At 43.9% G+C, this 12,470-nt stretch overlaps 1 protein-coding gene across 1 annotated transcript in view; it reads left to right on the top strand.

The window, feature by feature from the left end:
* LOC124776197 (succinate dehydrogenase [ubiquinone] flavoprotein subunit, mitochondrial) overlaps positions 1–12,470 on the top strand; it is a 102,100-nt gene that overhangs the window by 16,238 nt on the left and 73,392 nt on the right. Inside the window, exon 3 of the mRNA XM_047251027.1 lies at positions 11,806–12,023. Coding sequence (XP_047106983.1) covers positions 11,806–12,023 — 218 coding nt within the window. The remainder of the gene's footprint in view (positions 1–11,805; positions 12,024–12,470) is intronic.

Raw genomic sequence — 12,470 nt, forward strand, 5'->3', positions numbered from 1 at the left:
GCAATGATATAAATTTGTATGAAATGAATTAAGATTCCTGTGGCAATAATGGCTTGGATAACTTAACTACAGGTCAGCTTTATCCTACTTCAAATTTTAAAGCAGGATGATTTTTCAAGACGTGCAAGGAAGGGGTGAAAAAAGACTAACTATGGACAACAAAACAAGAAAGAAGCTCTGCAGAAAATGTTGATTAGTTATCACACAATGCCAAATCCAGTAACTGGAAAATCACTTGCTGCACTATTTCAAGGGTGTCAGCCAAGCGTCACACTGTCACTGATCCTTCCGTCAAGAGGCAGCAAAGCCAAAGAATGCCAAAAATTTCTCAAATGATTTGTCAAGCAGCTCACCATGAATCATTAGCAGTATAAGCAAGCAGCTGAGGAATATGCCTTATGGAACTGTCAAAAGCCATCAAAACCAACTCAGAAAATGCAGCATCTTGAACAATAGTCGGCACCACAGAACTGAAGCTGAATGGACCCCAGGATACTTCAGGGACTTAATCAGAAAGTGCACAGATTGAGGGGAAATTAAACAGCGGAAAGTCCAGGATGAAATAACAATAATATGAAAAGGATTGATTACTACTCATCATGTAGAGGTGGTGGTGTTGCCGACAGGTGCAATGAAAGACAGCTAAACATTTAAGCTTTCAAACAAATAAGTCCATCTTCCTGGTGCATGCAAGTCGCCCTCAACCCACATCCCCCCCCCCCCCCCCCACACACACACACAACTTGCATACATATTGTAGCTGTGTGTGTGTGTGTGTGTGTGTGTGTGTGTGTGTGTGTGTGTGTTTAGCAGTCTTTTCATTGTGAATGTCTGCAACTCAGTGCCTCATGCATGTGATGAGTAATGGATTGAGGGTATATCTACCAAACTGAGGAGATCAATAAGGATTCGTTGAAATAGGTTCGCATCAGCCCATACTCACATTAACTGGGGAATATTATCTATGAAATTTTGCACATTTTAATAAAATTTCTGTGCATATACAGTAGTGCCATGACTTCCAATATTGTATTCAGTTATTTTGTTACACTTGCATAGGCTACAATAAGATAATACCAAATTAAGAGGTGCATTCAAGTTATGACATCTCTGATATATTTTCTTCAGGAGTGTGGTTTGTTTTAAAGGACACATGCTGTTGTGAATGTGTGACAGAGATGGCAGCTCTGTACAGCACACAGAACTCTGACAGCAGCAAGAGTGAGGAGTGTTTTCGATACTTAAAATAGCGAAGTTTCCATTACAAGAACAGCATGTAATCATTCACGTTCTCCATTTGTATGGCGTGACACTGATTGAAATTCATTACAAGTAGAGTGAGGTGTGCAAACACACTACCACCAAAGTTGGCATTTCCATGGCATCTGTGCATACAATCCTGCATGAAGACCTGAAAATGCAGGTGGGTGCCTCGATGCTGACATATGATCACAAGGGTGTGTGTGTGTGTGTGTGTGTGTGTGTGTGTGTGTGTGTGTGTGTGTGTGTCACGTGGCCAGACACAGTGTTGACACACAATGATGGCATGAATGAGACCAAGAATCTAATGTACACGACACGGCACGATTTTAGAAAGAATCACTAGTGCGAAACTCTGCTCTTTTCTCACATGATATACTGCGAACTATGGATAAAAGGGACAATCAGATTCCATATTTCTATATTTCTGGAAAATATTTGACACAGTACCTCACTGCCAACTGTTGACAAAGGTACATCCATATCTACATGCAATTCACACTTAAGTGCCTGGCAGAGGGTTCACCGAACCATTTTTATACTGCTTCTCTTCCATTCCACTCTCGAATGGCGCATGGGGAAAAGGAACACCTAAATCTTTCTGTTTGAGCTCTGATTTCTCTTATTTTATTATGATGATCATTTCTCCCTACGCAGGTGGGTGTCAACAAAATATTTTCGCATTCGGAAGAGAAAGCTGGTGATTGAAATTTCGTAAACAGATCTCACCGCAAAGAAAACTGCCTTTGTTTCAGTGACTGCCACCTCAACTCGTGTAGCATATCAGTGGCACTCTCACCCCTATTGTGCAGTAACATGAAACGGGTTGCCCTTCTTTGCACTTTTTTGTTAATCCTACCTGGAAAGGATCCCACACCATGCAGCAATATTCCAGTTGAGGACAGACAGGTGTAATGTAGGCTGTCTCTTTAGTGGGTTTGTCACATCTTCTGTGTTCTGCCAACAAAGCGCAGTCTTTGTTTTGCCTTCCCCACAATATTATCTGTGTGTCCTTTCCAATTTAAGTTGCTCATAATTGTAATTCCTAGGTATTTAGTCGAATTGGCAGCCTTTAGATTTGTGCAATTTATCGGATTTCTTTTATTACCCATGTGGATGACCTCGCTCTTTTCTTTGTTTAGTGCCAATTGCCACTTCTTGCACCATACAGAAATTCTCTCTAGATCATTTTGTAATTGGAATTGGCCATCTGATTTTACTAGACAGCAAACTACAGCATCATCTGCAAACAATCTAAGGGGGCTGCTCAGATTATTACCTAGATCATTTATGAAAATCAGGAACAGCAGAGGGCCTATGACACTACCTTGCGGAACGCCAGATATCACTTCTGTTCTACTCTATAATTTACCGTCTATCACTACGAACTGTGACCTGTCTGAGAGGAAATCATGACTCCAGTAACACAACTCCCCCCCCCCCCCACCCCCACCACCACCACCACCACCACCAGGGGGCTCACCGCTCTTTGGTGAGTAGGTGCTTGGCGACCACGGGGCCCCAGCCCTTGTAGCACCGCTTCTCTTTCAGTGCTGATTGTCTCCTCTTCTTCTGTCCTTTTTCCCCTCGCTTGGGGAGATGTCTCGTGCTTCCATGGGCTCTTGAAGCTCATTTTTGTTGGTTTACTTGTAGGTCTCTTCTCTCTTGGTTCTTTCCCTGTGCTGTACTGTACTGTTCTTTCCCTGTATCACCCTTTCCTCGTTTTGCTCTTTCCCTGTTTCCTCTTTGCCTGTTCCTTGTTCTGCTCTCCTTTTCCTCCGCTGTGGTGTTTGAGGCCATCCTTCCTTTCTTCCTTTCCTTCTTATCTTTTCTTCTCCTCCTTGTGTGTGCCTGACGGCCACCCATGCATTTGACGCATAACAGGAGACTGGGTAATGGGTAATTCCCAGCCCCGGATTGGCATGCAGGGCCCGCACGTACCCCCTGGTACATGCCAGGCCCAGGGAGTGGTGATTGCCTGAGCTTTTACCTTCCTCCTCTGCCGAATGGTCCTTCGGTCTGTTGTTCAAGAGGTGTGACCTAAGATGTGGACAATCACCTAAGGCGGGAGGCTCCCCTTTGGAGGGCCCCTGCAGAAAGGAGCATGTCATCGGGGACACTGGCAATCATGGGGGACTTCTTCCCAATGACTGATTTTCCTTCTCTTTCTCTGAGTGTTTCACATAAAAGAAAGTGGAATGAGGCTCCTGCCTCAATGTCTCTTCCTGTTGTGCCTCGATATCTAGCAGTCTCACGTTTAGATGAAAACAAGACTTTTGCTTCTGTAAACCCCTTTGTTATACAGACAGGCGTGGATGGCATCACCGGCCCTGTAAAGTCATGCTCTTGGCTCCACAATGGAATGCTGCTTTTGGAAATTAATAGTCCTCTCCAGGCCCAGAAACTACTCAAGGCTCAAACCCTCCACAAATATCCTATAAAAGTGGAGGCTTACCAGATGCTTAACTCGTCCTGTGGTGCTATCTACACCCGGCTGTTGGATGGCTTGGCGGAGGACAAATTAACAAATTATCTCTCGGATCAGGGCATTACTGCTGTTCGAGTTATGAAGAAGGTGCCCACTCGCACATTATTCGTGACTTTCGATCGGTTCACACTTCCTACCAAGATCAAGGCAGGCTATGAAGTCATCTCTGTGCGCCTTTACATTCCCAATCCGTTGAGGTGTTACAAATGCCACCAGTTCAATCATACCAGCATGTCACGTAAAAACGTGGCCAGATGTGTCACTTGTAGCAGGGATGCACACAAGGGTGCCTGTCCTCCTCTTTCTCCCCGCTGCATTAATTGTCATGGAGAACGTGCTGCTTCTTCTCGTTCTTCTCCCGTCTATCAAGACGAGCGGGCTGTTCAGGAGATACGGATTTCCTGTTGCCCGGAAACTGTTGGTGAGCTGTAAACCGAATATCCCTTCGTCTGGAAGCTACAGCACCATGTTAACCTCTCCCCGTCCACAAAAACATGGCTACACAAACTTGTGACTTACAGTTTAGTTCAGTGGTGGCAAAGTCCCCTCGCCTTCAAGCAGAAACTCTGTCTCCCACTTCCCGGGCAGTAGATTCTGCTACCCGTTCTTCGCCCTCACCAGCGAACAAAATTGCAACGCAGCCAACGAACCATCATTTCAAAATGGGTTACTCCCGGGAAGATTTCTTGCTTACCTCAAGTTCGCAGCCGTCTGACTCTTCTGCCTTTCACAGTCATCCTACATTCACGAACTGCATCCGCTACAAGTAACTACATGTGCAGTGCAATCACACTATTAAGGAAAGCAAGAAAGCATGCTGGGTTCCCATCACTAGCTCGTTCAACAGTTTCACTCCGTCCTCTCTCGTTTGGGGTGGCCTGCGCCGGCTTTCTGGAACTTCCGCCCACTCCCCAATCCCTAGTCTGACTGTGGCTGGAAACATAATAGTCGACACTGTGGATGTTTCCAACGCTTTGGGCCAGTACTTTGCGAAGGTTTCAAGCCCCACCCACTACCATCCTGCCTTCCTTCCTCGGAAACAGGTGGAGGAGTCTCATGCAATCTCTTTTCTCTCTTTGAATCGAGAATGCTACAATACTCCTTTTACGATGAGGGAGCTCGAACGTGCTCTCCTCATCCAGGTCTTCTGCTCCTGGGCCTGATACAATCCACATCCTCATGCTGCAGAATCTTCCTCCTGCAGAAAAATGCTTTCTCCTCGATACCTACGACCGTATTGGGACTGACAGTGTATTTCCCATGCTTTGGCGTGAAGCTGTTATTGTTCCCCGACCTAAGCCTGATAAAGATAAATCTCTTCCTTCCAGCTATTGTCCAGTTTCCCTTACCAGCAGCATTAGTTTATGATAGCTGTTGGCGGACAGGCATTCTACATACTATGCACACATGGGGCCTTCGCAGTCGTCTTCCCACTTTCATCCGGGTATTTTTAGCAGACAGAGTTTTTCGAGTACATGTGGGTTCCTCTTTATCCCACACCTTTTCACAGGAGAACGGGGTGCCTCAGGGCTCCGTACTAAGTGTCATCCTCTTCACCATAGCCATCAACCCCATTATGGACTGCCTTCCAGCTGGCATTTCTGGCTCTTAGCTATTTATTGCAGCTCCCAGTGGACATGTCTTCTGCAACTGTGTCTTCAGCGTTGTCTTTATTCTTGAAGTGTCACAAATGGTTTCTGCTTTTCTGCTACCAAATCCATTTGTTTCAACTTCTGACGGTACAAGGTGTTTCTGCCACCATTCTTGCGACTGGGCCAAAATGCTCTCCCATTTGTGGATGCAACGAAGTTCTTAGGGCTTACGTTCGATAGGAAACTTAGTTGGTCCTACCTGGCTGCACGCTGCACCCGGTCCCTAAATGTCCTTCATGTATTGAGTGGTACCTCTTGGGGAGCTGAGCAGACTGTCCTCCTCTGCCTCTATTGATCTCTTGTCCATTCCAAGTTGGATTTTGGATGCATTGTCTACTCCTCTGCACGTATGTCTATCTTACGCCTTCTAAATACATCATTTGGGGATCCGTTTCGCCACTGGTGCCTTCTGTACTAGCCCTGTTGAGAACCTCTACACAGAAGCTGCCCCACTGTCATACCAACACAACATCCTACTCAGTAGATATGCGTGTCGGCTTTCTTCCATGCCAGGCCACCCAACCTTTGATCCTTTTTTTGATGACATTCTTGACCGCCAGTATGAGATGTACGTTTCTTCTCTGCGGCCTTCCGGCATCTGCTTTCGTCACCTGTTTCAGCAGCTGCAGTTCACACTTCTTGCCACTTTTCGAATGGGTGAGTGCCCTTCACCACCTTGACTTCAGACACAGGTTTGTGTTCGTTTTGACTTCAGCTCGTTCTCGAAGGATTCAACTCCTGAGCTGACCTGTCGCTGTGAATTTCTCAAATTTCGCTCACAACTTGCCGATAGCATATTTTTGTACACTAATGGTTCCAAGACCGCCCAAGGTGTTGGCTTGTGCTTTTGTCGTCGGGGCTGATACGTTTCAATACCGGCTTCTCGAGCAGTGCACAATTTTTACAGCAGAGCTTTTTGCCCTCTATCGGGCTGTTCACAACGACCGGAGGCACCAGCTCACTCGCTGTGTGATCTGCTCTGACTCCCTCAGTGCCCTTCAGAGTCTAGATGATCCCAATCCAGTCCACCCTATCGTTCGACCAATCCAGCACTGCCTCCATTTGTTCCCATATGGGGGAGCCCAAGTGATGTTCATGTGAGTTCTTGGCCATGTTGGAGTGCTTGGGAATGACGCTGCTGATGCTACAGCCAAGGCCAGAGTCCATCTCGGTCAGCCCACCTCTTACTCCGTTTCATTGGAGGACATTTGTACTTTTCTCTATCGGTGTATCACTTCACTTTGGCATGACCATTGGTGTTCCCTTCATGGGAACAAACTCAGAGAAGTCAAACCTCTCCCAACAGCCTGCTAGACTTCCTCCCGGCCGTCTCGCCATGACGAAGTAATGTTAGCTTGGTTGCAAATAGAACACTGCTGCTTTAGTCACTGCCACTTGTTGAGTGGTGACCCTGCACCCAGCTGTCCTTTCTGTAGCCAGCCATTAACAGTCAGACATTTCCTGATCCTTTGCCCCTATTTTAGCCACTTACATCTCAGGGTCGGACTGCCTCCCCCTTTTGCCGAACATTTTAGCAGATTATGTGCGAGCTCTGGCTCACGTAAGTTTTTAAAAAGCAGTAAAATGACAAAAGAGACTTGATTTCTACCTGGTGACTCTGGTGTTTTGTTGACGTCTTTTAGATACTCTTCTGTAACGTTTTGATGTTTTAGATTTGTTTTTCTTCCTTTGTGTATTGGACCTCGCAACGGTTTTTTACCCTCGTGGTTCCAGCATTCTATGGTCCTATACTGGGCGCTTCTGAAATTAGATGTTTTGCGCTGTAAAACCCCACAGAAAAAGGAAGAAAAAAAGTCACACAACTGAGACGATACTCCATATGCACGCAATTTTATTAATAGTCGCTTGTGAAGAACGGTATCAAAAGCCTTCTGGAAATCTAGGAATATGGGATCGCTCTAAGATCCCTTGTCGACAGCACTCATTACGATATTTCCTGAATCTGTGTGTGTTATGTGTCAGTAAATCATTTTCTTCAAGGTGATTCACAATTTTCGAGTACAGTATATGCTCCAAAATCCTACTGCAAATTGAGGTCAGTGATATGGGTCTGTAATTCAGTGAATTACTCCTATTTCCTTTCTTAAATATTGGCGTGACCTGTACTACTTTCCAGTCTTTAGGAACAGACCTTTCGTCAAGTGTTTGTATATGATTGCTAAGAAAGGTGCTATTGTGTCTGCATACTCTGAAAGGAACCTGATTGGTATACCATCTGGTCTCGAAGACTTGCCTTTCTTAAGCGATTTGAGTTGTTTTGCAACACCTAAGATATCTACTTTTATGTCACTCATGCTAACCGCTGTTCTGGTTTCGAATTCTGGAATATTTACTTTATCTTCTTTCATGAAGGAATTACGGAAAACTGTATTTAGTAACTCCGCTTTAGTAGCACCATCATCGATAACATTTCCACCACTATCATGCAGTGACGGTATTTACTGTTTTTTACCACTGCTGTATTTTACATACGACCAGAATCTCTTTGGGTTTTCTACCATATTTTGAGACAATGTTTCATTGTGGAAACTATTAAAAGCATCTCGCATTGACGTCTGCACTAAATATGGAGCTTCCTTGAAACTTAGCCAGTCTTGGGGATTTTGCATTCTTCTGAATTTGTCATGCTTTTTGCGTTGCTTCTGCAACAGTGTTCTGACATGTTTTGTGTACCATAGTGGATCAGTCCTGTCTCTTATTAAATTATGCGGTATGAATCTATCTACTGCTGTCGATACTGTATGTTTGAATTGGAGCCATATCTGGTCTACACTTACATAATTAGCTTGGAAGGAATGGAGACTCTCTTAGGAAGGCAGCAAGCAAATTTTTATCTGCTGTTTTAAATAGATTTATTTTGTGTATATTTTTAGTGGTTTCGGTCGATATGGTTTTGAGCCCCACTACAATGACCTTGTGTTCACTAATAACTGTATCCGTCAAGACACTCTCTATTAGATCAGGATTATTTGTGGCTAAGAGGTCGAATTAACAATTCGTGTAGGCTCATGAACTAATTGTTCAAAGTAATTCTCAGAGAAAGCATTTAGTACAATTTTGGAAGAAGTTTTCTGTCCACCACCAGCTTTGAACATGTATTTTCGCCAACAAATCGAGGGTAGATTGGAGTCTCCAGCAATCAGAAGTGTGTGAGTGGGGTACTTATTTGTAATGAGATTCAAGTTTTCTTTGAGCTATTCAGCTGTTATATCATCTGAGTCAGGGGTTCAGTAGAAGGAGCCAGTTATTATTTTGGTACGGCTGTTGAGTATAACCTCTACCCATAGTAATTCCCAGGAACTATCTATTTCAACTGCTCTACAAGATAAACTACTACCAACAGACACAAACACACCACCACCTACTTTATTTAATCTGTCCTTTCTGAACACGGTTTCTGCCTCTGTAAAAATTTCGGCAGAATTTATCTCCAGCTTTAGCCAGCTTTCTGTTACTATAATGATTTCAGCTTCAGTACTTTCTGTCTCTCAGCGCTTGAACCCCTGGTACTTTTCCAACACTGCTACGAAAATTTACAACTACAATACCGACTGTTGCTTGGTCGATTCTTATTGTTTCTTTGCCCTGTATCCTTTGAGACTGGAGCCCTTTTCTATCTTTCCTGAGACTATCTAACCTAAAAAAACCGCCCAGTTGACGCCACACAGCCCCTGCTACCCATGTAGCCACCTCCTGTGTGTAGTGAACACCTGACCTATTTAGCGGAACCCGAAACCCCACCATCCTGTGGCGCACGTCGAGGGATCTGCAGCCTACACAGTCACAGAACCGTCTGAGCTTCTGATTCAGACTCTCCACTCGGCTCTGTACCAAAGGTCCGCAGTCGGTCCTGTCGACGATGCTGCAGATGGTGAGCTCTGCCTTCATCTCACTAGTAAGACTGGCAGTCTTCACCAACTCAGATAGGTGCCGGAAACCAGAGAGAATCTGTTCCAATCCATAGCGACACACGTCATTAGTGCCAACATGAGCCACCACCTGCAGTTGGCTGCACCCTGTACCCTTCATGGCATCCGGAAGGACCCTTTCCATATCTTGGATGAGTGCCCCCGGTATGCACACGGAGTGCACTTCGGCTTTCTTCCGTCCTTAGTTGCCATATCCCTAAGGGGCTCCATACGAGGTACAAGTGTATGGAGTAGGTTCCCGGATATGCGAGTGGTTCAAAGACTTATTAAGCATTAGAACCCATTATGTTATCCTCGATAGTGAGTATTAATCAGAGTCAAGGCTATCATCGTGAGTGCCCCAGGGAAGTGTGATTGGACCACTATTATTTTCTGAATACATATATGATCTGGTGGACAGGGTGGGCAGCAATCTGTGATAGTTTGCTAATGATGTATGTATGGAATGGTGTCAAAGTTGAATGACTGTGGGAGGATAGAAGATGATTTAGACAAAATTCTAATTTGTGTGATGAATGGCACCTAGCTTTAAATGAAGAAAAATGTAAGTTAATGGAGACGAGTAGGAAAAAGAAACCTGTAATGGACGGATACAGCATTAGTAGTGTCCTGCTTGACACAGTCAGGACATTTAAATAGGTGGGCATAACATTGCAGAGCGATATGAGATGGAATGATCGTGTGAGGATTGTGGAATGGAAGGCTAATTGTTGAATTAGGTTTATTGGGAACATTTTGGTAAAGAGAGGTTCATCTGTAAAGTAGACCACATGGAAACGCCAATGTGATTTATTCTTGAGTACTGCTAGAGTGTTTAGGACCCATACCAGGTCAGCTTAAAGGAAAATGCTGAAGCAATTCAGCGGCAGACTGCTAGATTTGTTACTAGTATGTTCGAATGATACGCAAGTGTTATGGAGATGCTTCAGGAACCCAAAAGGGAATCCCTGGAGGAAAGACAACTTCTTCTTGAGAAACACTTGAGAAAATTTAGAAAACTAGCATTCGAAGCTGACTACAGAATGATTATACTGCCCTAATATATATTTTGCATATGGACCACAAAGATAAGATACAAGAAGTTAGAGCTCATATGGACACCTATAGATGGTTGTTTATTCCCTCGCTCGATTTGTGAGTTGAACAGGAAAGGAAACAGTAGTGGCACAAGGTACCCTCCACCACACACCGTACGGTGGGTTGCTGAGTAAGTTTCTAGATGTAGATGTACTTTCTTTTCATTGATTGTGGAAATGAATTGGACATTTTTCAATCCTGAAATGAAGCACCAGTCAGTCCAATGGAAGCAGTCATACTCATGGTCCCAGAAATTTTCAAGTTAACACCAGTGCTGAAAAAATGATGGTGGCAAAGTTCTGGAGCAGTAATCCTTACACATCACCTTACAAAGGGCACTACAGTGACTGGTGCAACCTACCAAGATGTTTTTAAGACAAGCTCCTTCCAGCATGGCATGAAAAAAGTATGGAGAAGGCTGCATACATGCCATTATCATCAAATCAGTGCACCAGGCTAATGTGACGCTCCAACTTCTTCGTGACAACTTTGAAGTGATTTCTCATCCTCTCTACACACATGACCAGCTCCCAATGACTTCTGGCTGTTCCCAATTATGGAAGAGACACTCCATGGTCACACACTCACTGGCTGTGCTGCTATTGCATCAGCAATTTTCCTGTGGGTAAACCAGAATCCTAAAAGTGTTCGCAGTGGCTCTGGAATCATGGCGTCAATATTGTGAAAGATGTGTACGGCCACAGGGAGATTACATGGAGAAATGACGGAAGTTTCAAATTTTCATGTGACTGGTGTATGAGAAGAAAATTTGGAGGTGTGTTAACTTCAACGCACGTTGTATTGCTTTGTGTTTTGTGTTAATATACCAGCTATTTTAAGACTTACGGTTACTTGGGTGCTCACCAAATAATTTATTAGAAACAATACTGACTGGGAAGCAGTGGTTTTTGTGTGTGTGTGTGTGTGTGTGTGTGTAGGTAGGTTTATGCTATTTCATCCTGACTGCCCTGAAAAATTAAGTTAGGTTGTCAACTCTAGCATATAAGATTCTGTAACTGCATCAGAGTGAACATGAGTGACGCCATAGGACACCAGTGTTTTGGTAGTAGTTTTATAGTTGGTGATTGAAAGCATGCAGCTTAAAAACATTTCACATATGAGAAATTGTGCATTAGATAACACTTTTGATAACAACAAAAAATACTTTCTCATTTGAGTCCTCTCTTATGTCATCTAACAACTGATAAAAATACCTGTACAAAACTCAAGAAACAAAGATATCAGTAGGTGTCATGCATATATCTTTAGTACTGGCAGCAAGTGTATTTTACATTTTGTATCATACAGTGGGTATACTGTTATTCACCATACTAATTGTTACTCATGCCAAGTCCATCTGCTGTTCTGTATTTTACAGATTTCAGGATCATACCCTGTTGTAGACCACACTTATGATGCCGTGGTTGTCGGAGCAGGAGGTGCCGGTCTCAGGGCAGCATTTGGACTGGTTGCAGAAGGATTTAAAACAGCTGTTATTACAAAACTGTTTCCCACCCGTTCACATACTGTAGCTGCCCAAGGTGGTATCAATGCTGCCTTGGGGAACATGGAGGAAGACAACTGGCAGTGGCATATGTGAGCATCCAACAGCAGATAATTTTTCTGTTTATAAATACTTCTCAGTTCACACAGTTTGATCAGCATTTCCTTTAAGTGCTTTAATTTAGATGCATATGCATTGCTAATTCATATGGCAAGAAAGCGCTCAGTTGGCTACTTGTTGTTCATGCAAAATGCAGACTGTTGCTATTTCTCCCATGAGTGAAAGGAACGTTGCGCTTGCAGAATAGTCATCCGATTCTCTCCCAGGAGTGCAGTTCCATCTCTTCCTTTTCCTTTTTCATGTCTCTCCACCTCCCAGTTCTTCAGAACTCATTAGTAATTAATCCAAGCACTCATCATTTACTTACCTACTGTCAGTTATTTAATTACCAGTAGTCAACATTAAGGTAGATATTGAAGGGCAACAGGCAGATTCCATATTCTTAGGTTTCTGGTACGCATTTGACGCACTGCCCCACT

The sequence above is a fragment of the Schistocerca piceifrons genome, chromosome 2 (genome assembly GCF_021461385.2).
Source record: "Schistocerca piceifrons isolate TAMUIC-IGC-003096 chromosome 2, iqSchPice1.1, whole genome shotgun sequence".
In the NCBI taxonomy this organism is placed as follows: domain Eukaryota; kingdom Metazoa; phylum Arthropoda; class Insecta; order Orthoptera; family Acrididae; genus Schistocerca; species Schistocerca piceifrons.